Source organism: Ptychodera flava, chromosome 7 (assembly GCF_041260155.1).
Source record: "Ptychodera flava strain L36383 chromosome 7, AS_Pfla_20210202, whole genome shotgun sequence".
Taxonomy (NCBI): domain Eukaryota; kingdom Metazoa; phylum Hemichordata; class Enteropneusta; family Ptychoderidae; genus Ptychodera; species Ptychodera flava.
Window position 1 is genome coordinate 3795325 of NC_091934.1, and position 27172 is coordinate 3822496.

Genomic DNA, 27172 nt, shown 5'->3' on the forward strand with positions numbered 1-27172 from the left:
GAATCACGGATCATAAAAAAATTGCTGAGCATCCTTTGCAAAACCACCCCAACATGTAATGGTCTTGTCCATCCCCCCCCCCCCCCCCCCTTTGCTCAGTGAGCACATTATGTCGTGTCCTGCACTGAAGCATGCTTGCATCAGATCTTAAGTGTAGTGATCTATTCAATAAACACAAGGTGACTGTGGACTGACAAAAACTGCATGCTTCATGCCAATACCCACAATGCCTTGTCAAACTGTTCACACCCATTCTCTGTGAACAGTAACTCCATCACAATCAATAACAATGGGTTTGAGACAAACCATTGCTGTGAAATAGTCAAAATTATCACAAACTTCAAATTGTTAGATAGTCATATCCTACAACATTTGGGATGTATTTATACACTAACCAAGGTTACTTCAACCAACAGCCTTGTACTCTAAAATGCACCTTGGGGACAGAGAGTCGCTAATTTCTACAATTCTTTTCTGATCTATCACTCGTGGGGGCTCATTTTAAAAGCGATTAGAGAAAGGAAAACTTCCAGTGTCTTGGTTTTTCGAAAATCCACAATTTAATCTCTCCCCTATAGAGTTTACACAGGAATGGCTGCCGTTTTGAATTTCAAATCTTGCAAAATGTTCAGTAAATTAATTCCCTAGTTTCAAACTTTGCACGGTGACCCCTGATTTTATTTTTGATTTTATAAGAGAATGGTTGTAAGTTTCATTCAGGAAAGTATAACTAAAAGTTTAAGTTTTTCACTTTTGAGGCACATACTACCTGAATAAAATGTAACACAGATTATGACTGGTATCTATTATATATGTGGCATTGGGGAATGCACATGGCTCACAACCAAAGAAACCCAGTCATACAGACCGTATTACCATAAATCTGACTTTGGGAGGGTTAGGGTCTTGGTTAAAAATGCTTAGTTTTATTTCACAGGTTAATCACACTGAGTACTAGACCTGACAATGATCTGTCATGTCATCTTCTATACATACAATGGCAACTGAATTGAAGATACACCATTAATAGTATATGCTACATTCTGCTCAACTTGTGCCTTAGGGACAGATATTTGGACTTTCAAACTTTTTCAGTTCTTTTCTGATCTACCACTTGAGGGCGCTCATTTCAAGTCCTTGGACGAAGAAAAACTTTCAGAGTCTTAGTTTTTAGTAAATCAAAAATTTTATTTTTCTCCATAAGCTTAAGAGATGGCGGCCATTTTGAATTTCATATATCAGCATATCTTGGGTAATTCATTTCTCTAGCAACACAACTTGAACGGTGACCCCCGATTTATACTTTTTCATTTTGCAAGACAATGGTTGAAAGATTCCTTGAGGAAAGTTTAAGACTTTTACTTTTGAGGAGCATACTACCTTAAATTGTTCATAACCATTACACTTCATATCAAACAATTATGACACAAATATACACATTTTGAAGTCATGACTGTAGGACATGCATCCAGTGTTTTCAAAGAGCTGGATGTTTCTCTACTGTACATATATTTTGTGAATGCAATCATGAAACCCTAATTGGTTTCAAGAAATTTACAAGAAGGCTGAAAGAAATCTTAACTTACTGACAGCATTCTATTGCTAACAAAGAGAAAGACCTGCAATCTTTGAGTCTAACTGTTGGCAATGTGATAGAGTTTAAAAACAACTTCACACGAATGCTTTCAGGAAAGTACAACAATTTGACAGTACTTGAACGTTTTTACAAGAAGATCTACTGCGATTCTTCCGTCATAACTAAAACACAGCTACATGAAAATTTCCAAATAAACCTGTTGATATGTACTAAATTTCTGTGCAAAAGGAAAGATAGAATTTCAAGTGATATTTCACTGAAGAATTTCATAAAACTGACAAAATATTTCTTGCATATAATTATATTGCTGACTTGATCACAATTTGAACACAATCTGGAGGAGAACATGATTCTTTACACATTAATGTCTTCAGATAAATGTACCCTCATGTGATACCTTCTAGCTATTTTGCTCTTCAACGATTTCTTGCAAATGGCACAAACATAAAGACCTGTCTGATTCGTGTTGTCTGTATCTTTTTTATCTGAATTTTTGTGAGACTTGAGATGTTTCTTAATAGACTGTTTTGACACAATCTTTCCACACTGCTCACAGAGAATGGAGTCACGACATATTTGGGATCCTTGATGGTGCTTCAGAGCCACTTCTGTAGTGAAACACCTTCCACAGTGGGCACAAATAGTAATGGGGCTTTCAGAATGAACTGCTTCAACATGAAGAAGAAGTGAGTTCTTGCTTGAGAAACGTTGTAAACAATATCTGCAACAGTTTGGCTTTGGATTGTTGTGAACAGTTGCCATATGCTTATCACAATTATAAGCACTTTTGTAAGTCTTTTCACAATATCGACATTGGTAGGGCCTTTCATCTGAATGACTAAGCATGTGATTGTGCAAACTTTTTTGATCTTCGAATGCCTTGCCACTCTGTTCATTTACGGCATTAACTGGTAGCTGTGTGTGTATATTCATGTGCCGCTTGAGGGTTTTCTGGTATCCAAAAACTTTCCCACATATTTTGCATTGGTGGTCCTTTTGATGATGCACATGTATTCTCTCAATGTGGTTTCTCAAGTACTTCTGCTTCTTAAAAGTTAAACTACACATGTCACATTTGAATGTCAAGGCCAAATGCAGTTCTTTATGTCTGGTACGTCCACCATATGTCAAGAAGACCTTGTCACACTGTCTGCATGCGTATGTTGGGCGCTCTTCCTGGTGAAGCAATTTGTGTGTCCTTAGAATGTCCATGGATTTATAACTCTTGTGGCAAACGTCACACTCATAACTAGTTAGTTCTTGATGACTCTCCGTATGCTGTTCCGGCACTGATCCGGTTGGCAGAGACTCGCTGGACACATTGGATTTCTGTAGTCTTTCAACATCATGGGTTCTCTTTATACGGTCTTTCAGCTGATGCAAGTTGACTCCAAAGGTCTTGCCCTGTTCAAAGCTATGAACTTCAGTCACTTGTTTTCTGAGTATACATGTACTCATGTGCAGCTTGAGGGCTTTCTTGTATCCATAAACTTTCCCACATATTTCGCATTCAAGGTCTTTTTGACGATGTACTCTCATGATGTGGTCCCTCAAGTAGTTCTGCTTCTTAAAAGTTGAACTACACATGTCACATTTGAATGTCAAGGCCAAATGGAGTTCTTCATGTCTGGTACGTCCACCATATGTCAAGAAGACCTTGTCACACTGTCTGCATGGGTATGTTGGGCGCTCTTCCTTGTGAAGCAATTTGTGTGTCCTTAGAATGTCCATGGATTTATAACTCTTGTGGCAAACGTCACACTCATGACTAGTTAGTTCTTGATGACTCTCCGTATGCTGTTCCGGCACTGATCCGGTTGTAAGAGACTCGCTGGACACATTGGATTTCTGTAGTCTTTCAACATCATGGGTTCTCTTTATATGGTCTTTCAGCTGATGCAAGTGGACTCCAAAGGTCTTGCCCTGTTCAAAGCTATGAACTTCAGTCGCTTGTTTTCTGAGTGTACATGTACTCAAGTGCAGCTTGAGGGCTTTCTTGTATCCATAAACTTTCCCACATATTTCGCATTCAAGGTCTTTTTGACGATGTACTCTCATGATGTGGTCCCTCAAGTAGTTCTGCTTCTTAAAAGTTGAACTACACATGTCACATTTGAATGTCAAGGCCAAATGGAGTTCTTCATGTCTGGTACGTCCACCATATGTCAAGAAGACCTTGTCACACTGTCTGCATGCGTATGTTGGGCGCTCTTCCTGGTGAAGCACTTTGTTTGGATCACTTTTCCTTTGGCAGCCATACATGTATGACTGTGATTTGATTTCATTCTCTTCTTCCATCTTTTCTCCATGCGTCTGATTTCCTTTCTTCTGCTCCATCTCTCCTCCAACCGTCCGATTTCCTTCCCTCTGCTCCTGCAAACATTTCTGGTGAAGCTGCTGCTGAATCTCCTCTGTTATTGGGAGCTTGATTCTAATTTGATTGAGAGCGATGGGAAAAATCTGTGGATTTTCTTTCCAGTGCCTACTGCAAGTGTCACTGTGAACATCATTTCTGGTGTTGCCCTGGTCTTCAGGGGGATTTTCCCGTATCAACATTTTAGGAACACTGGCATCTGCTTTGCGACAAGCGATGCTGTGACTATTTGCAATCATGGACTGATATTCATGAACATCTTGCCTTACACCCGTCTCCCTTTCCATAAGAGTGAAGTCTGTCTTAACATTCACACACTTACATGGATTACTTTCCTTTTGGGTTTTATTGTGCAGAGCACATTCTACAACATTCCACTTATTATTTGTTACAGCTGCCTCTTCCTTTACCTTGACATTGAGCAAATCCATGCATTTTCCAGTTTGGATTCCAAAGCCATCATTCACACACTGAGGAATACTCTCTGATGTTTCTCCTCCATCAATCTTAAACTCAAAGTCAGAAGCTTTTTGATGGGAAAATCTTGAAATGTGCTCATAAACTTTCATCATGGACTCATGTCCTAGATTTACTCCAACAAGTTCTGATTTTGTTTGAAAATCTGAATTTGTATCACTTTTTGCATTCAGGTTGCCTTCACTATTGCTTTTGTTTGTCATAGAAGAGTTTCCAGTAACACCAGCTTGTGGAATATCACTTCTTACATCTTCCTCTTCCTTAACTTTGACGGAAAGATTTCCAGTTTGATTTCTTGGAACGCCATATTTGTCTCGACCGCTTCTGCCACTCAAGTCTCCGGGATTAATGCAGTCATTGTTCTCTGAACAAACACGGACATGAAAGTTTTTGATGTCAGGACAACTTGCTTGAGTACCCAGATAATCTGAATCCTGCAAATCAAGATGTAGCTCCTGAGTTGCCATGTTGATGTAGTCTTCCTGAGTTGCAATCTTTACTTAATCTTCAACAGTGAGGACTTGCTACTTTTGATATCTGTTGATTCAAGAAAATAAAAGACGGTCATAACTGAATAGGCCTGATACGAACTGACCTCAACATGCATAATGGATGTCTTACTTCATTTTTATCATCATCAACCTGGTAGAAGAAATCACATCTTTCAGGAACATGATAATAATAATAATCATAAAAATACATACATACATACATACATACATACATACATACATACATACATATATACATACAGACAGACACATAGAAAGACAGACAGCCAGAAATACAGATAGACATGTACATACAAACTTACACATACCCCATTCTAACTTATAAGAATAGCTTCTCTTGGCATATATATACAAGTGTACATATGGCATACATGTACATGGGAGCTAAAAATCTTAAAATAACATTATAGCTTATAGGATATCTTTATGGACGTACTAGAAACCTTTCTAAGAAACCTTTGCATTTAACAAGTCATCGTTGATGACACAGTCCCCACTTGTTAATCGGTACTTTGATTACAGGTCCTCAAAGAGGATAGAGTCCTCTTCATTAGGTCTGTGATAAAAATACTTTTGAATGAATTCGCTTGATACATGTCTGAGTTATGGTTCAGGACATGAAAAAAATCGTAACAAAATGGTCGCACAGCGGCCATATTGGATCGCATCACAAAACAAATTGATGTGCATAGCTATGACATTGGTCGATGTCCTTGTACCAACTTTGAATAAAATTGGTCAAAACATGCGGATATGCCTGAGAAATGGCTCTGTACATGAAAAAATCGTAATAAAATGGCCGCCTGGCGGCCATATTGGATCGTATCACAAAACAGATTGACGTGCATATGTATGACATAGGTCAATGTCCTTGTACCAACTTTGAATAAAATCGGTTGAGATATGCCTGAGTTATGGCTCTGTACATGAAAAATCGTAATAAAATGGCCGCACAGCGGCCATATTGGATCGTATCACAAAACAAATTGCCGTGCACAGCTATGACATTTGTCAATAAGCTTGTACCAACTTTGAATAAAATCGGTTGAAACGTGCCTGAGTTATGGCTGTACATGAAAAAATCATAATAAAATGGCCACCTGGCGGCCATATTGAATCGTATCACAAAACAAATTGATGTGCATATCTACGACATTGGTCAATGTCCTTGTACCAACTCTGAATAAAATCGGTCAAAACATGCCTGAGTAATGGCTCTGTACATGAAAAAAATCGTAATAAAATGGCCGCCTGGCGGCCATATTGGATCGTATCACAAAACAAATTGATGTGCATATCTATGACATTGGTCAATGCCCTTGTACCAACTCTGAATAAAATCCGTCGAAACATGCCTGAGTAATGGCTCTGTACATGAAAAAATCGTAATAAAATGGCCGCCTGGCGGCCATATTGGATTGTATCACAAAACAAATTGACGTGCATCTGTATGACATTGGTCAATGTCCTTGTACCAACTTTGAATAAAATCGGTTGGAACATGCCTGAGTTATGGCTCTGTACATGAAAAAATCGTAATAAAATGGCCGCCTGGCGGCCATATTGGATCGTATCACAAAACAAATTGACGTGCATCTGTATGCCATATGAAGTAATCCTTCTATCAAGTTTGAATGAAATCGCTCCAGGCATCTCAGAGATATCTGCGTGAACGGACGGACGGACGGACGGACGCACGGACGGACGCACGCACGCACGGACGGACGCACGCACGGACATGACCAAACCTATAAGTCCCCCCCGGACGGTGTCCGTGGGGACTAAAAAGAGTAAAAGTGTCTTCTTAATCTATCTGAAAGTTTGCCTAAAAGGAAAGGTAGTGTTCCTCTGAAGTAATGGAAACACTAGATAACATGTCACAGTATGTGTCACATTACATAATTGATATTTAATCTGCTGAAGGGGAAAACCATTGGTGTGCCCTTGCTGATGCACCCCAGCTTGGCAAGCTGGCATATTTCAGTGATAAGAAGCTGTATATAGTGGCTGTGTTGAGGAACAATGCTTAATGAGAGTGAACATACTGGGACAGTAGTTGCAGCATTATCACAGTGCATTAGTGGTGTCATCCAAGAATTACTTGGGTTTGAGAGACAAAAGTATTTCTTTTAACTCTTTTCCTGCCAGACAGTATTAAGACTATTGCTTCCCCATCAGCCAAGTCAGTAAAAAGCGGTATTGAGCCCAAAAATGACATATTTTTGCCCGCTTGGCTTGGTATGTTATAGCATCTTTAGTCCAAAAAAAAATCAAGTTTACAGTATTTATGTTTTCAACAGCCTTCAAATTTACAGTATTATGTTAAAATACACCATATGGAATATGTTGTGTTACATTAATTTTAACCATCTTGACCTGATGGTGAAATATGGACTTGGCAGGAAAAGGATTAAGCATCAAACATACAAGCTAGTGCTTAGTGCTCAAGACCATTCCTAATAGGCAACCATGGTAGCATTGAGCTAAATCATAGTTCCTCCACACACCGGTTTGGAAACGTGTATTGTTTTAATGTGTGAAGTACCAGATTAGGAATTGTATGAATTATGGTTTGGCATCTGTATTTCATACCCATTTTTGTTGCATTTTTATATCGAACATTTGTTACCAAGAGCAACTGATATATGTGAAGCCTGCGTCAACCATTTCAAAAAATGAACAATCCATTAGGTGTTGGAGAGATTGGTCACTTAGTTTTGTTGTTTTGATTTCGCCTGCATTCCAATGCGTGCTCCAAGTCTAAATTGTGCCTGAAACTTTCACAAAATGGTGTTTATTTTCTTGTGGGGGTTGATTGTATTCAAACTGAAATGAAGCCCTACAATTACAAACAAAGACATCTTATCAAACCATAAGGCGCATCGTAACAATAGGGACCCAGGGGTTTCCAAACAAGTGTGTGGAGGGACTGTGGCTAAATTTTCCAACTTTAGAACATTCAGTGACCCAAATCCAATTGACAGGCAAACGATCAGGCTTAGCTTGTGCACTTGTCAAAATTTCATGCAGTCCACAAAAATTTTGAGCTTGAGGTCAAAATAGTGTCCTTATTGGTGATTTGCAAAATTTAAGCCCCTTTGATATATACGAGATGGGTCTAATAACTCAACACATTTCAGCTAAATCATACCACTGTCGGCAAAGCTGATGCGATTTTCAGGTACATTTGTCTCCCTATGGACTTGAAAAACTGAACATGAATTCAAACGAAGAGGCGCTTTTAAGGGATGTCCTCGGGATTAAATCAAGCAAAGAAAGCATTGAAAAACTTAAATTTGGGACAAATACTCTAAAATGTGAAGCTGTGAATAGGGGCATCAGTAGTTCCTTACCTAAGAATGTGAATTTCTCTCGCAATGCAACAGCACCAGTGGCTTCAGCAGTACATCGTGTCAATAATGAATTTTCGGACTCCACTCACAAAAAGCTGGAGGGAATTAGATGTCCTGTTACCAAGGGTGGACAAGCTTCTGCTACCTTGAAGGCGATGCAAAAAGAAAAAGAATATTTTAAGGGGGTATAAAATACACAGTCTATGTATAAAAGGGAGGAGGTCATTTTCAAACAAGCGGTACCTCGCGCGGAGTCCGCGGTGTCCCTCTTACCCTGCCGGGACATGAGGTAAAGCAGTTAGCGCCTTTTAATGAGTTCGCATGCATAAATTGTCCCGCGGAAAACCGCACCGTTTGGCACGTCATTTAAGCTTGTGACGTAGTCTTCTGATCTTGCCGACAGTAACGCCGATGTGTGACAAGTCCAGCGAAGGAGCAAGGACTCGCACACGGTCATCTGACAGTGTTCAACTTGTCATATCAGTAATGGCTTTTACCGGGGTCTGAAGAGGTCGACCGCAATTTAGGTTGAGTGACATTAGTGTCTATTGTTGAACGAATCAGATTGCATGTCCTCCTGGGATCCTAAAACGGTCATCTGGCACTTCCTAAAACGCGTTCTTAAATTAGAAATCGCGCTCGGGACTTTTCAATGCGTACTGTCTGTCGAAGTGACCTAGAAAACTGCAACAAACACGCACACAAAAATGTGCAAAAAACTTCTGCAACAATGTAGCATTGCATGTACAGATATGGTGATCCAAGAGCATGCGGAAGTCTTTAATGTAATATTTTCGGTTCCACCAATAATGTGTACGCCGATTGGAAAGATGCTCGCAGTTTTAAAACTGTACTATTTCCCGACTGTAACATCGGGCAGTTGATCATATTTCTAAAATAAAACTGACATCACTGATCACAAAGAAACGTGATGTTGAACAGAAAGAGACCATGGTATAACTTGACGTAAAAATGCTGGTAATGTAAGTATGTTTTCTTTCTTACAGCTAAAGGTCTATTTGTTGAACAATATTGAAGTTCTGAAGCAATAATAAAACTCTACAGCTTACGTTAAAAATTTTCCCCAGTGCGAAACTTTACGTCATGGTTTTAGTAATGCATAAGCTTACCAACTTACTATGTTATAAACAAGGTAGACAAACATTGGTTATTTATTTGAACCCCGAGATCGGAGCTATCTTTTCCCTTTCAAAAATTTGACACTGAACACAGAAGCTTGTTTGGGTGGCGAGGAACATGTTGTGATAGAAGTATGGTCCCAAGAAAATTTCTCAGAATCGGGAGCGTGCGACGTGGTATAAAAAAAAACGACATGCACGAACTTTGAACTTTGAATGTACGTTACTTCGATCCGACAACTCAGGTTCCCGATCCCGATCCCGTTCGATCTGTTATGTTTCTACACATCCCGATGTTATTCAAAGATTCACGGGGTTGTATTTAGATGCCACTCGAAGTAATAATGTAATCAGTTTTCTGTGATCCCGTCAAATAAACCGTAGGTGCTCTGTGTGTTGCTTCACGATGCCGATGTGTTGCACTTGCAACATAGAGAGAGAGAGAAAACCACCGATATCCGGATCAGCCGCGATCTACAACAAATGTTAAAATGGCAATTTCGCAGCTTAAACTTCATCGAAACTTAGCGACATATTTTATTTGGCACGAGACTAGATGCGAGCAGACGGTTTTTGACTACGTGTGACGGTGACATCGGGTTTTGGAAATATTTCCGCTGCAATTCCGAGGTCAAGACAGGACAACCCCAGATCTCCTCTGGTTGGTCATAAGATCCGAAAATATCGCGACAAATATTGGTTATTTTGACTATCTGTTGATGTTATTTGACGGTAGTGTAATTATTAAATGTTGTAGTGCTGTACTGTTATGGTAGCGACGTCATTTTTTTAACTTATCAGATACATGGCTGAACTATTAAACCGTGGATATGTTTCCTCATAGATTTTGCCGTCGAGCTTCGCGAAAACCTGCCCACTTTTTGCAGTTTGCTTTTAAATTAGACAAGTTCTTGTCTCGTTTATTCGGTAAGTTTAACTGGAATTTGGGCCGCGTTATAACCGGTTCAACATCTGGTGATGCTGGCTCGTTGTGGCGGTCGGTTTCAACTCTGTCTTTTTTTCTAGTTCAAAACACGGCCCTCGCGAGGCACTGCGTCATCAGGGGACATGTGAAATCGACTTTTCTCTGTTGAACGTGAGACTGACTGCGGAGAGGGCGTTGAACTCGTCAACCCTGCAACACTAATTTGTATCACTGATGTCTACAATACTACGCACGAAGTCTGCATTAGTGCATTGCCAGTGTTTAGTAGCAACATACGTTGAATAGACTCAATTAATCAATTGTAGCCTACATTCTGTTTAAACGCCCCGAGTCTTTGGATACTGCCTTCATGACAGTCAAAATACTGTGAATGCTTCAGCATCATTCCTCAGAAAAAAATGAATGAAACCCTACAATGATTATCATCTTTGCGTTCAGCCGACTACCTCCCCCCCCCCCCCCCGGCGTTGTCAGGTGGCCTGTCTTCTTCAGCGTATTTATTGTTTGGCAATGTAACACTTTCATTTGTTTTTTGTTCAAAGCGGGATAAACGCCGGTCACACCTATAACATCGTTAACAGTTTGTCAAATATTATCAAATGTGTTGAAGCAACTTTATTGACTTCCACACTCAGTGCGCCACTCTCCCTTTTTAGCGGACGCGTGGGTCCGTCAAACAGCGTACGATCTGATGAATGAGAGTTTTCGGTTCTTTCTTTCCGATTTTCCAAAGACACGTCGACTTTCTCTTCCGTGTTTGAGCGAAACAAACGTCGGCTTCATTCGGAAATGGTCGGCTATTCGTGGGCGTATCGTTAGTCCTACGGTAAGCTATACCCGACGTGAACGTCGGAATAATTCGGACTGTAGTCGGGAAAGCAAGGTTACCGGTTGACCTCGAGAGCGATTCCCAGTATACACTTTCGCTGATCGCGGTACTAGTACTACGCTGATAGCAACAGGTTCACCGATATCGCGATTGCATTGTCTGAACTGTTCGTGCCAGGGTTGCTGCGAATCCGTAGCCTTTGCCACTCGGGTACTCCCAAAAGAACATGTCAAGGAGTGGCAGGGCTCGGTTTCGCAGCAAGTGCCAGGGCGTTATTGTTGTTCAGTGAGACGCGTCGGCAGCATGTTGCGATGGTTGTGCGGCACCCTTCGTTGATACTTCAAATTTCGTCACCGTTTGTCGTAATATATCAACTAAAACAAGTCCCGTTCCGTTGTTATCAGAATATTTAGCTTGCCTTATGTCTGATCGAGAGGAAGCGTGCAAACAATACACTTCCTTTGGTCGTAAGATAGTCTAGAAAGCCGTGTTCGGGCCCACTATTTCAGACAGAATAAATATGTATCGGAGCGTATTTGCGAGGGAATCTAAAAAAAAAAACGCACATAGGATTCAGAAACGACCAGGAGCAGACGGAGAAAGACATCGAAAATAAATCACTACATAGACGGTGAAGCGTTATTCAACATGATGAAATCAAATGCAAGTTCAGGGAGATCGGACACAGAAAAGCCCTTAAATTGCTTGAAACCTTCGGAAATTCCGCAAATGTAGAAATCGGGAGCATGTCAGCGTTCGAATTTTGCCCTAATAATGGCATTACCCTGAAAACTGACGTTAAATACTTGTCATAGGCAAAGGATACGTAATAAACATGTTTGTCTACTGTTGACATCAGTCAGCTGGCAGCATTACAGCATGAGCGATCATGATTTTGATCAGTTTGCCACTGCGGCATTTTGCAGAGCTTGTCAAATTTTATGCATAGAATCAGTAAATTATTTGACTTGCTCTCGACCAGATTCGTAAATAAATTTCAAGGCAGTCAGTCACGCTAGCAGGTATGTTAAATTTCTCAATCATACTTGGAAAACTACAATGCAAACAACGTAAAAAACACTAATTTCCGATTAGAAAATGAAAACATTTCAAGGTTATTTTTGTAAAACACATTTTTCTGTTTGCTCAACATTTAAAACCTGGAGCATACCTACCTTGTTCTGTAAAATCTTGAATACAGAGCTTCAATCCATTGTTTTGCTTCAGTTAATATTTTATTGAAAATTTTATTTAACATTTTATTGAGCATTTCCGTGAAATGTGGTGGGTAATATATGATCAGTTACGATAGTAATTTGTTGGCGAAAATGTATAGATGGCAGTAAAATTGCTACAAGTTTTCAACCCTTTGACCTTTGATCTTTTGTTTTGAAATTTGAGACCCTTCGACGAGTGTTGAACGTCTGCGGCTAAAAATAACCAGCACGTCCCTCCAACTATCGCGCAAAGTAAGAAAAAAAATCAGGTTGATTTTCGTAAACTGCAGCACAGCCGTCACCCCTCCCAGCTTTTTAATTCCCGCGGACTTACCGCGGACGTTTTAATGCCGCGGAGATACCTCGATCATTAGAGCAAAATGGACTAAAAAAAAGGTGTGAATGGCCCAACTCCAGCCTGCGGTAATGAGTTCGTCATGAATATTCACGGCACCTGAGGTGCGGTAATCACCGAGGTAAACGTATGAGCGGATACCCCGGAATCCGCGCGAGGTACCTCCTGTTTGAAAATGACCTCCTCCCTAAACAGAGGCAATTGAAATCAAGATTTCGGAGGTTAGGGTTAGTATGTGTAGTGCAAACATATATGCATGAAAACTTTACAAACATTATGAAATGCAATTAGGGAATCAAACTGTGGCTGTTGACTTGCACTTTTCCTGAGAATTTTTTCCTCACACCTTTGGCTTATTGAGATTTTTCCTCGGGTTTTTAGAGTGGAGTGATTCAAAGTTCAGGAAATTTTGTAGTACTTGCTGTAATTTCTGTAATTTGAAATGCTTGAATATGCTGTGTCTGTCTCTACCCTGAAATTGAGGGAGAGATAAAAATAACATATTGCTAAACTGAAGAACACAGATGTGTATGCAGTCAGTTATGAATGAAATTGACCTGACCTGACCTGACCGGATCTGACCTGACCTGACAAGGCAACTTGAAGACAGACAAGACCTGAAAAAACCTGACCTGACAAGATCCAAGTGTATCAACAAACAATATGATAAACTGTGGAAGACCATGACAATCAAAACAATAAAAAGTACCTTTTGAGAAGTGTCAGTATCAGCCTGCATGAAGCATAAATTCTGTGGCCTAAGCCAGTGTTCATTCTAGGACATAAAAACAAGGGGCCACTCTGGGCCCCTACTCCCGTCCCAAGGGGGCCATTTTAGAAAATCGGGGGCCGTCATGATCACACATATAAAACCCTTGAATTTTCTGCTGAAAATACTATAGTCTATCAAGTCAAGAAAAGGAGAATACTAGAGATCGGGCCACCTGTAACCAACGAAGCCTTCAGCAAAGTTGTGCCCCGTACGTACGCAACATGCCCAACAATGGCAGCAGCAAACTAACCGTTTGGTTTGATTCAATTGTTTACGTAACTTATGTGATGAATTATTGATGTCGGACTTTAACAACTGTACAAATTACTATGGACTGTGATTTTGACTGTGGAAACGATCATGATCAAAGCTTAGCGCACCCAGTAGGCTTTCTTCGAGTGACCCCCGATTTGCACTGGTCGACGACAATTATCACACTGATACAACACGAGAGTGTAACCCGTACGACCTACATAAAGTGATTGATACATCAACTTTTAAACATAACTTGTATGTATTAGCAAATTTACGATCATTGGTTCTGACCAAAGGGTTTTACACAGCGGTGTTGTTCTATGCATAGACCTGGCTACTGTGGAAAACGAGGTATGTCCGACCTAAACTGTGTTGCTCTTCAAAACGATCATCTGGCCGGCCAAGCATGAATGCTTTCCTTGCAGTCTTCAACGTTTCGCTGGTATGGACGATAGAGGTGCAAACGCTTCAATTTAAGGGACTGCTCGATCATCCTGGGTTCAGCAACCATTATATACCGTAGTACTGGCGTTAAAAATCTGAGCGGCGACTAGCTTTTCACGATAACGCGGCGGCCGGAGCCATTGTTTACATTCATCGATCGTACCACATGCGCACGGCTTCAATACACCATTACCCCTACATCAGTCCTTTCTACCCAGCTTCCTATGCACCACCATATATGCCATAGTGGGCAAAGGTCGAAGGGTAACTGAATCGTTTTACATGGCACACTATGACTGAGGTAATGACCTTCGGGGAGCTACGTATATGTATGAACTAAGTGAACTCTGCGTGATCGACCGACCCATTCATAAAATGTTGCGCCCTTAGTGGCGCATCAAAGGTAGAAATGAGGGCCATTCGAGATTTTTTTGCGCAAATTGCGCAATGGCGCGTCCTACAATTACCTCTGCTAAGCACTGCTTCTTGGCTTTGCAAAACTGTCCGTTGTTGTTGATATGGCGTGATTCCAATGAAAGGTGTCCTGCTCTGATACAGAGGGAATTATGGCATCAATGTGAAAAGTCCAGGTCTGTTTTGACAGACTTACTGTATTGTGATTCACCATGTATGACAGACAGTGAACCACAATGCACTGCCATTGAGATGACCTGGATAATTTCACATTCACGACACCATAATTCCCTGATGTTTTCATGGCACCACACCATATCTGGCACTCCCCATTGCCATTTATTGGCACTTTTTTACCCCCCACTTTCTTTGTGGGTAATGAACCCGGAAGTAAATTTGTGGTCTTGTGCCTTATGGTAGCTGAGTCAGACTCTAGGCAATGGTGGATCAAGTGCGTTGTCACACATTTCTACTCTACAACGTTAACCCTTTTCCTGCCGAGCGTCCTTGTCCGTTATCCTGCCAAGTCAGTAGAAAACCGCCCCATAATATGTGCCTGCAAAAGATTGGCTCTCCTGCACGCTATCCTGCCAGGCATTTTGGCAGAAATCGCCCATTTTCAGGGTAGTTTTAGCCGTACTTATACATGTTAGACTTCGATAATTTCTACATGCCCGTAGACAGGGGAAGGAGCTAAAGGGTTACTGCAGAAAAAAATTGAGGTCACCGGCTTTGTTTGCCCCTGGGAGTGCGTCATTTTATTGCCATTTCATGTTTATCTTTTCGGAAATAAACTCCTTCAGTATTACGCACTAGGCACAAACATCACCTCACTCGTCTGTTAGTCTGAGACCCTGAGGGTCGTGCTAGGGGTGCAGCAGCACTGGCAAACCTGTCCTGTTTCCCCAGGGTAGGGTCAATTGAATACGTACCTTCAACGACTTGGTAGTGTAGCACAAAAACTACGTTTTTGCTGTTGTATTTACGACATGGCTGAGCCATTGAAGCACAGCTCCACGTAGTTAAGCCAGCTCAGTTGGGAGTTGGTTTACAAGTGTTACCGTTCATTACCGACTTAATCGAGTGGTCCTCAGTCAGGTACGGGTTTGTACCGACATGGCTTGGGCTGCAGCTAACCAGTGATAACCAGTCACTACACCCAAGTCTTCAGTTCACTTTTGCGATGCACGGGTGCAACGCAATATGCTTCCATTGTTCTAGCCATCGACGTGTCCACATGCCTGGCAGCCATATTGTACTGCTAGCTGGTTTGCATAACAAAAGCAGTCCCTGCTAAGTGCAGGCAGTATCCCCGTAGCATTGACCTTATGTCCCCTTTTGAATTCTCTGTACGCAAACAGCGTACATAGTTACTAATGCGTCGGCAAGAGGATACGTTTGCCTGCAAACCAGAGCCAATACTTCGGACGATGGAATAAATAAAAAATCCAAAGCTACGTCCATTGAATGGCACGGCCAAGGCGGTGAAGGACGTTGCCTGGCTTGAACTTGCAGAGCTGAAGCCCAGCTTAGTACGTCGGACACCAGTTTGTAATGGTATTTCCGAGTCGTTCATATCCGTTCCATCGGAGGAACAAGTCGAGCCGTCTCGTCAAAAATACGTTCTCATTTTCAGTCACGCACAACTGAATAAGTGACTTTCGTCTCGCACCATCGGCACCATCTGCCAAGTTGTTTGCAAGAGGTAGCCTTCTAGATTAGCATTGCCGAGTTGGTCAAGTTCGGCAGCAATCTCTATAGTGCCAAGCAGCTAAGTACGTCCAACTCCGCCAGAAAACGTCACCATGCTATCCTGCCAAGTCCGCTAAAAAGTGGTAAAAAAAACCCAGCCCCCCTCGGGTGTGGGGGACTGGCGGACAGGTTTCTGCACCTTTCCCTGTCTATCGACTCCCTGTGAACCCATTTCGAGGGGAAAAGGCGTTCCTTGTCAGAAAACCTCTCCTCGGATGACCCCTAAACGCACAGGGGATAGCAAAACGTAGTGCCGTCGACTTGGCAGGAAAGGGGGTACCCAAAAAGGGCCCGATTTCCACCGGGTTGGTAGAATAACGGTCACCAGTGCTTAGATTCCGGCTACACCGAATTTCGAGCGGATTTTCACCGACTTGGCAGGAAAAGGGTTAATATTATATAGGGCTCAGCCTTAGGTGTCGCGCATGTTATTTGTATTGAAAAATAGAATTAATTGTTACTTGCTATACGTTTGTATGACAACTATGCCAAGTTTCCCTCTGAGCAGTTCCCGTACGTACACGACGTCAAACCCTGCAGCAGTGCAGGTATAGATTTTCTGTATTCTGTAAAAATGTTGGACAAAAATTGGCAATTTTTACCATGATAACAGCCTATTGTGTTGAACAAGGGACGTATTATGCCATCATTATCATTGCAATGGTAACCTGACTGCCCGCCATCCACTTGCAAGCTGAAAACTATAGTGGTCCGTCTAAAAACTGGCAATTTTTAAATCTAGTTATTGACACAGGGGCGCTTTTCTAAAATTCAATCCCAGCATTCTTTGCGTATGCCCCCCCCCTGTTCATATGCACCAGTTTTCTCCCTTTTTCTATTTTTTATGCGTGATAATAACGATCTTTTGTACCAGCGACAAGGTGGATAACAACACTGACTGGCTAATAAAAGAGATATATTTTATAAATGGCATGTTATAAAATAATAATTTGCACGTTTCATATTTGTTTATTTACGAGTACTCAAAAAAAAAATGGCGGCGCCCATGAAAGTAGGGTACTCTCCGGTTACTCGCATAGTATATTATGAATATGTGCATGCGTAGTCAGTAAGCCGCTGGCGTGACTATTATCACTAATATCAGACTTTCAGTAACATTCACTGATGAACAGAATTTAAAGCTGTGTGTGAATTCTTTGTATTCTGAACAATGTTGCCATTACCTAAGCAGTAACCCACAAATGTGTTTTTGAAACAGACTTATTCCATGCAAAGTGAGTTGAATGCCTGCTATTAAGAGGTTGATCAATATAATAAAGCAATAAAGCACACCCAGCGATGGTATACCACGAGATTTTGACCAGTTCCCCACATATATGCACGAGCAATATGAATGCATATATATGAATGAGGTGAACTGGTCAAAACTGAGTTGTTGCTATTACACCATAACAGTACCTGTATATTGAAATTCTGGCACCGAATGTCAAAAAAAAAGGATTTTTGCTATTGTCGAAAGCTCATGTGTGTTAACTGTGTTATATCACGAATATACCACGGTGTTTTTCACATCTCGACCAATTGGATCACTGTATTGTGCCATCAATATACTAGCATGACACACAGTTATTATCGGAGAGTCATGTTAGTAGCTTTCAACAATAGCATTGGTATTATGTACATGTATGTAAACACTGATGACTTGATGCAATTAGTATTGCGGATTTTTTTTTGTTACACCTGCTGTGTTTCCGCTGTCGCTCGTTCTTTAAGAAGAATTCAGTTTGAATTGGTAAAATCAAGAAATATTTAAACCAGAAAAACAAGAATGACAAAAGCAAATAAGGTCTGCAACTTAGGCACTGGAGGTCATCTTGAGGAACATGCATATCAACTTCTATAGCAATGGGACAAGCAGATACATACATAAGCAAATGTCAACAAAAAAATTAGCCAGAGAAGGCTTGATAAAAAGAAGACATGGGAGAGTGGGGAAAAAATAAAGAGTGGGGAAAACATGTACAAGGGATCTGGTAAAAAGTAATGCTACCTCATCAATCTCCTACACCCTACCCCCTCCTGAATATCAAATGTTCCACCCCTTGGTAGACCATGTTTACATAAGACCAGCTGGCAGGAAATATATTTACAACCTTGGGGATGTTTTAATTAATGCTATGAGAGCTTTCATTGAACAGTGTTCTCCCCAGAGCTATTATAGAGTGGTGGCCGCCACTCTATAATTTTTGGTAAACAATAGAAACTCATTACCATAACAATTACATCTATTGTTATGCAAATTAGCCGCCACTCTATCAGAAAATCCTGGGGAGATCACTGTTGAATGTAAACAGCACTTAAATTAGTTACAGATAGTAAAATGCCTTCCACTATGGGGGGTGATTACGACATCTGGAATTATCCTGGATCCAGATTTCTCATCAGTTTTTGTGTGTCTTACATGCAAAAGTTGCAAAAATTGGTTTGCAATTAAAAAATTTACCTCTGCATTGTCTGGATCCAATTTTACTATAAATTGGTACCAAATATGACAAAATTATGTTCACAGCCTTTGACACTGTCTCACAACATATCCTGGGTTGGTGTAGGTCATTTAAGGTCACTAACTGAGAAAATTACCTAAAATATAAAAATTTGGGGGTTTCCCAACACTTTGAGCAGAAAATCTATCTAATAACATCCCTCGGGACTTTTGTAGCAAATTACAAAGCTATCAGACAAGTAATTTTGAGAACAAGTTTTCTTGACCAAAAATAACAAAATTGTCTTAAAAATACAAATTTGTATATTTCAGGACAATTTCCACATATCTAACTATCGTCATCCCTGGACATCTGTACACCAAATGTAAAAGCTGTCTGTTCAGGGGCTTTAAAAAGTAAATATTTTTTAAGATTGTTTAAACAAAAATGACAAAAATTGCTCCAAAACAGTAATATTTTGTCGCAATTTCAACAATTAGAAGGGTAACACCCTTGCAAACATCCAATCCAAATTTGAGAGCAATTGGGCTAGCGGTTTCAGAGAAGAAGAAATTTTACTTAAAATGAGAAAAGTAACCAAAAAATTCAGCAAAAATACAAAATTTGAGATATCTTCACGATATTCATTCAACTGATTTTGATCAACCTTAGGAACCTGTTTACCAAATACCAAAGCTATCAGATTAGTAATTTTTCAATAAAAAAGTTTTGACCAAAAATTTGGAAAATTGCCCCAAAATTACCAATATTAAAATTTCAATTCAATTTGTATACACTTGACTGAGGTCATCCTGAGAAACATGTATACCAACTTTCAAAGCAATCAGATGAGTGGTTTCAGAGAAAAACATTTTTTGACTAAAAACTGAAAAAATTACCCCAAAAATAGAAACATGCAAATTTCATCCCAAATTTTAAACACCTAATTTAGAACACCTAAAGGAACCTGCACACCAAGTTTCAACCCTATCTAACCAACGGTTACAGAGTTTTAGCAATTTGCAGGGTTTTTCCTTTTTTCCCCTCATTTGCATATTTTTGACACTGACAAGTTAATTTGAACAAATTCACACCTACACCCCTAGGTACACTAAATACTAAGACAGTAGGTGCTGCGGTTTAGGTGTTTTTGATGTGGACGGACATACATACATTGTATGTATGTCTGTCCACATACATACATACATACATACATACATACAGTACATACATACATACATACAGACATGCGAATCGGATGCAAATGAACTGATTCAGCTTATACGATTACCTCACATTGGTATACCAAATGTGAGCTAAAAATACCGCAATTATACGGTGTCGCTAAAATTTGATCAGCATTGGTATATACCAGTATGGGTTACCATGATCAACAATAAATGTTGTTTCTATCTGTTCAGTGGAGGAAAATTCTATGTTGATGTTATGACAATGATTTCTGCACAGTACAACCAGAAAAACAACAAGAAATATTTAAACCAGAAAAACAAGAATGACAAAAGTAATTTTAAGGTCTGAAACTTTAGGAACTGGAGGTCAACTCTAGCAACATGCATAGCAGAATCAAGCCCCTCTTAGTTTGACTATAGACGGTCTCCCCCCCCACCCCCCCCCCCCCTACTGTCTATGGTTGCAGCTGGTCTGATCATATGTAACAGTTCATAAACAATGACAGGAAATGACTCAAGATCAGTGGAGTTGGCCTGTTTCTTACTGGCATGCCATTATTCCTGCACATTTGCAGGATTTAACTTTTTCTTACCTCATTTGCACATTTTTGACACTGATGTGTTCATTTGAACAAATTCTTATCTCAACCCCTGCATCTACCTGTACACTAAATACTGAGTAGCTCTGGCGGTATGGGAGCCTTAGTGTGTGACGGACATACATGTACATCCGCACATACATACCCACAAATATACAGACATACAGACGCCACTGACTCATCATATACAGGGGTTTCATTAAGAGCCGGCAGCCGGCGAAATTGACCGGTTACTCTCACGATTTCGCCGGCTACTTTTTCGGAAATTTGAACTCTTTCATAGCTAAAATATTGTTTACCTTCTGAAATGATACGCACAGGTTTCACAAGCTGTGTAATCAAACTTTTCAACGGCTTTTATGTGAAACAAAATTTAGAAGACGAGCGACTACTACGATCGCCTTGTACTACGATAGAGCACGGTCTTGGGTATACTGCCACAATAAAAATCGGAATTGCAACGGACGATGCTATTGGCTACCTGAATTGGTGATTCCTATATGCGGTGACCTTTATATACGCCAATGAAAACGGGCATACTTCACCTGTCGGCCGTCGTTAGCTCGACTCAAAATGAAGACAAATGAAGACGGAAACGATCGCAAGGTCAGGCTTCGCTGTACGATCCTCTGTTTTGAAGTGGACCAAGAAACAAGAGAAGGATAATTACGTGGATTTAAACTGTTTCGAAGGCAATGACCTGATTTTTTTCTCACGAAAAAACTTTCCGATTGCAGTTCGAATTTTAGGAAGCCGACGTGCGTTGCACTGCGGCAGGCTTAAATGTGAAGGTATATAACCAGCTAAGCGTATGATATGTACTGCTCTTTGGTCTATCCACGCCAATAAGAACGTCGCCCAGAGTGGTTACAATACGATCAGACCTCTAAATTCACTTCAAAAACGGTCGTCAGCTTAAATCCAAATCTGAGTTTCTGAACGTACAAATTTTCATATCCTATATCAAGCTTCTTACTTTGCATACCCATATAGTCAAATCACCTTGATGGTCTTTGTTTCTATTTGCGAAATATGGTAATGATTGTCATTTTTTTATCATTATTGTTATATAAATTATCCTTTTTACCTCCCCAGTGGTATAAAAGTTCTTCATCTACAGATTTCCATACCAAACATCATAGTTCTTAATTTTAAGCATAACATTATTCATTAATGAAAAGTTTCTCATTTACTGTGCTTAAAATATGAGTGTTTCATCCAGGATGACATCAACAAGGGGGATTTTCTTTACCAGAATATTTCGGGGGCATTTCACCAGTTCATGTGTTCTGCTTGTACCTCTAAGGTGTGACTGGCACCATTTCATCGGGGGGAGTGGTCCCCTTTAACAAATAAAAACTGGGGGTGCCAACATTTTAACAGAGGGGGAATCCCCTATCGCCATATCCAGATGTAACACAGTATAATATCATCTACATATCAAATTTATATCATTAATAATTGTGAATTATCATAGTTTACCTCCTAAAAGTATAGAGGCTCTAAAGACTTCAGTTTCCTTTGTTCAAAATATCGTCAACATTACCACATTTTATCATTTTCAATTATGAATTATCATATTTAGGCCTAATCTCACAGGAAACGGCTTTTATGATATGAACACAAATTGCCCTGGAACACTAATGACAATTCTCCTGAAAATACTAGAAATTCAAGTGACTGCGAGCTGTAAAAAGTGAATTTTAGCTCATTTTTCAGGGTTCCCGGCCTTCGGCCGGGAGGGGGAACACCCCCCTCCCGAACTCTCCCCCAACGACGACCTCTTTGTGGTCATGGCAGCTGCAAGCCGCGTACTTTTCCATTCTGGCCCCCTACTTCAAAACTTAATGAAACCCCTGATATAAGCTCTTTTTGGTATTTATATACAAAACCAAATATGAGCTAACTGGTAAGAGGTCCAATCTCCGAAACTTTAATAAGGCATTACCGGTGTATTAGCATTATTATCAGACAAAGAAAGAGATCGTGTAGGTTCAGCTGCCAAGAGCCACGAACTGCAAAAGTGCTGAAGACTTCACAAAAAAGAGCATGATTACCGTTTTGAACTACGTGAGCTCAGCAAGATGAAGTTGTCCCTGTGCAGCAGATTTGAACGTCATAGAGAGCTACCTACATATGAAATCGAAGTTGGAAAATAATTTTAAAGATGGTCATACCAGTTCCGTAACTCAAATCTCATTCAGTAATATGATTTGAATATTGACGGCACGCGGTTTTAGATGCACTCAGTGTGACAGTTTTCAGACAGGGTAGTGAATTTCGCTCAAAGCCGTTTCATAAATGACGAGCAGTACAAAATCTTATTACCACACCTTTCAAAACTTTATTGTGTTTATCCTAAAACTGTTAACAGGACGGATATGGTATTTATGGGGTCAAAGTTGCCAAATTTTTGACCCAATGTTGAGTGCATAGTAATCGGACTGCTTATCGCAGTAATTGGACATCGTATTTGGAATGTGATTATAGGGGCTAAATATTGATATTTTGAAACTTCAAATCCCCGAATTTTAATTTTGATGTGTTTAGAAAACTGTAAAAATTTCGTGATAAATTAGTTATGTACATCCATGGACGACGCAACTATATTTCGATATAGTTTCTATATTTAGCATGTGTATGGTGCTTACATATCGGATATGGGCTGTCTCTGTGTGTTGCTTTCAACATCTTGTATCATACGGTGTGTTAACTTCGCGAAGTTTGTAGAGTCCGATATAGCTTCTACAGAAAAATAACCTCACAACCGGACAGCAGCGTCACCTGACTTAATATGCGGATGCATGACTTGTGATACGCTATCAATACAGAGCGAAGTGAGTACAACGAACATTGCAGCATGTCATTAAATGTCTGAAAACTGAGGTCGTCCATAAACTCACACTGAGTGTATATTCGGGAGTCTAATTTAACTTTGAAAATCATTTTATTTGTTGTTGGATTGAGTGTTGGTAATGTACAGTATATTAGGTCTAACTTGTCTATATTGACGTCCCCATTATTTTGTCCAGGGAATCAAACCATGATTATTGATTGGTTTACATTTGTGTCTTTTTATTTTATATGAATTATCGTCTTTTTGATGCTTCTCTTGTACAATCATTGACAGTCTTGCTTCCCCATGATCCGTCAACCCAGCACAGCACTTTGTACTATGGTGCATTCCACATATGTCACGTGTATGACCCAATTTACCGGTACATAACTATCAAACCTCACAAAAACCCCTAAATATATGATATAAACATAGGGCCAAAGTCCCTGAAGCTACTACAGACATGGATACAAAATTAAGTATTTCCTGACTGTATGAAATTATCTCACTAAGGTCATCCCAGGGACAGGTAAACCAAACATTAAAGCTGTCTGACCAGCGGTTTTGAAAAAAAAAGCGACTCAACAGTTGACAGAGCTCTGCTGTGTTATGTAGAGAATAACCTTTTGTGACACATGTATTGATGAAGAAGGTGGATATCTTTGATAGCTCATTTCAGGATGGCCTGACCAAACATGGAAAAAAATTCCGTAAAAATACAGATTTGCATATTTCATTAGACTATATTAGTTTATAAATAGCAAATAAACGAGAGTTCATTACATTCTAATTAAAGTAAACAAGACTTGCTTAAATCAAGATTTACGTCATAATAAAACAGCATATCTGTCAGGTTATAAAGAATCTTCAGCTGGTTATCTATATCTGTATTTTCATCCTATTAACCAAGCACATTTTAACTTTCAAATTAACATTGTAAGTAAGTTCTGTTGAATAAGTTGAGACTGTACCTACTCAGAGAAAGCACACTGAAGAGACAAATGTTTGTAACTTAAGAAGTTCAAGGTCATCAAAGCATTATAAGGAATCATGTTACACTTTCATTGCACTGTTTACACAGATTGCATAATTGCTATAAATAGCACATGAGGAATCTTACAGCCCAGCTTTACCATAAAAACCCTATCACTTTGACCACTCTTTTAATTGACCACTCTATTTTTTTCCTCAAAAAGTAATCTTATTTTATCCTTACCAAGTCAACCATAAATGGAAATTAGAACTTTCTCTATCTCTATTTATTTGACCACCCTATCATGACAAACTATTATGAGCAATTTCTTTTAGATAACATAAATGGTGGTTCAGAATATATCAAAGTTGGGATTCAGGAAAGTTGCCTTTACATGTTTTAATCCTCCAAGATGGTAAGCATTTCACTATGAACTGTCAAAAAAAGTTGAACGTTCTGATAATTCCACACTAAAATTATTTTGGCTTCGATGATTTCCTAATTAATTTAATTATTTAAATCATATTAATTATTTTTTTCTGGGTGAATTGATGGGGTTTATACAGTACAAGAATTACATACAATGTAAGTCAAATTTTGACCAAAAATGACAAAAAAATTCCTTAAAAATACAAATTTGCATATTTCATCACAATTTGAACAAATCTAGGTTAGGTTATCCCTAGGGACCTGTATACCAAATAACACCAGCGGTTATGAAGAAGAAGATTTTTTACCTAAAACACCTTTTTTGGCATTAGTTTGCCTATTTTCAACAATATCAAAAAATTAAAAAAAAAAGTTTCTCAAAATCATATTTTTCATCTACACAACAAATATCAAATCAGTAAGTACTACGGTTCTCAAGATATTTGAGTGGACGGACGCCTCACAAACGGACATACATACATACATACATACATACATACATACATACATACATATACAGACTGACGACGGACGGATACCCATCCCAATAGCTTCTATAGACTATAGTCTATAGTAGCTAAAAAGCACGTCACAGCATCATTTTTGTAAGCAACCGAGGATGAGAAACAAACTTAATTTTTTGCCATAATACCTGGTATTTTATTGTCATTTACGGAATATGACTGGACATTGCTGCACAGTACAAAATATTGAAAAATGCAGGTCTGTATTGTTACTTTCACTGTCTTACATTTCAGTATTTTCACTGGAAATAAAGATATCTGACTTCACAAGTTCAAACTTATGAACATACTTGTATTATTTGTTTCAATTGACTGTATCAATTATGATCAATTCAAGAAATACAGTGAAATTTAGAGTGTATTGGGATGGCCTAATTATTGAGGAAAAAAATCTATGGTAATTATTACATCAGAAAATTTTTCTCAAAATGAGAATTTTTTTAGCACACCATTCTCATTTTTGAGTACATAACCTGCTGACCAGAGGAAACCCAGACCAGTACAACGCAACTGTGTGCTTGCATGTTCCTCATTTCATGCACCATGTTTTGCTAATTGCTCCAGCAAGGATCTGAAATCAGATTGGGTCACTGGCCGGCACTCAAGAAATAACTACATGTTTGGCTGAGCATTGGTTATTAAATTCAACATGTTCCATTTGAAAACATTGGGATCGCTTATGACCAGAAAGCAAGTCTTTGGTAAAATTTCTGTGAGGTAAGATTCGCTGCCAGTCGGGCCGTTTCTGTGCTCAGCAGATGTGCTGTGCAAACTTGCCACCTTTTCTATGGAATAGCCCTACCGGTCGGGGCTGAATCGCCAACACGGCAAACAAAAGCCCATAGGCTACAATGTGTTGTAGCTATCTATTATCACTGCGTTTACAAGTGATTGCAAGGGCAGTGGCCTATTATCATGCATGTGAACTGCGCTGCATGCTGCACAGCTACCAGCTGATCGAACAATAGATCACCTCTACTGTGCACGATTGAAATGATCAACCATAAGCCTTGCTGCGAAAACGAGCCCTGCCACTCCTTGACGTGTTCTGCCGGGAACACACAGACCTGTACACAGGGCTAGGGTCCTCTGGTGAACATGAAAGTCTTATGGAAGACTTGTGAATATGAAGGAAGAAATAAACTTACCTTCGATATCGAAATCGCGATATTTCCACTTCGGAACAAGGACAGCTCGACACTCACTTCCTGATATGCACTTGGTTTCGACGAAGGTCGGGTCAACACCGGGGGCGCTTCACACATTCATTGAAATTTTAGAAACGTTTGGCGTAGTTAGTAAAGGGAAAGCAACTCCACACATCGTTCATATTTGGGTTGTTTGCGTTTTATGTATGATATCGTTGGAACAAAGTCTAAAATTTTCCGTAGATTATGAAATATCACAAATTTTCAGCAAAATTTATAAGCTTGGCGCATGTTGACTAGCGTAAAAGCCCGGCGTAAAAGTTTCATGGCTTGAACTTGGTGTCTCGTCCCTAACCTGTATCCCCCGGTTCTAATGGGACGCCCTCTCGCGAGGATCAGCATAGGCGAGCTGAACGACACTGAACGATCACGACTGCACTTGCAGCAAGTCCTACGCGGGAGCTGTCGTCATGTAAGGATGGTGGGTTAAAAGAATTGAAATGGTCACACAAAGAATCAGATGCTAAAAAAAAATGGATGATCACCCGAAAAGTCTTAGGATTCAGAGAGGGCTTCGCAAATGTTACAATCAC

At 39.8% G+C, this 27172-nt stretch overlaps 1 protein-coding gene across 1 annotated transcript; it reads right to left on the minus strand.

Annotated features, from left to right (window-relative positions):
• Positions 1-1439: 1439 nt before the first annotated feature.
• Positions 1440-26671, minus strand: LOC139136592 (zinc finger protein 493-like). The gene is made up of 3 exons (XM_070704354.1): positions 26580-26671; positions 8314-8458; positions 1440-4985 (listed from the first exon to the last, which is right to left on the minus strand). Exon 3 carries the CDS (start codon positions 4913-4915, stop codon positions 1952-1954), a length of 2964 nt encoding a protein of 987 aa, XP_070560455.1. The 5' UTR covers positions 4916-4985; positions 8314-8458; positions 26580-26671; the 3' UTR covers positions 1440-1951.
• Between the last annotated feature and the right edge of the window lie 501 nt (positions 26672-27172).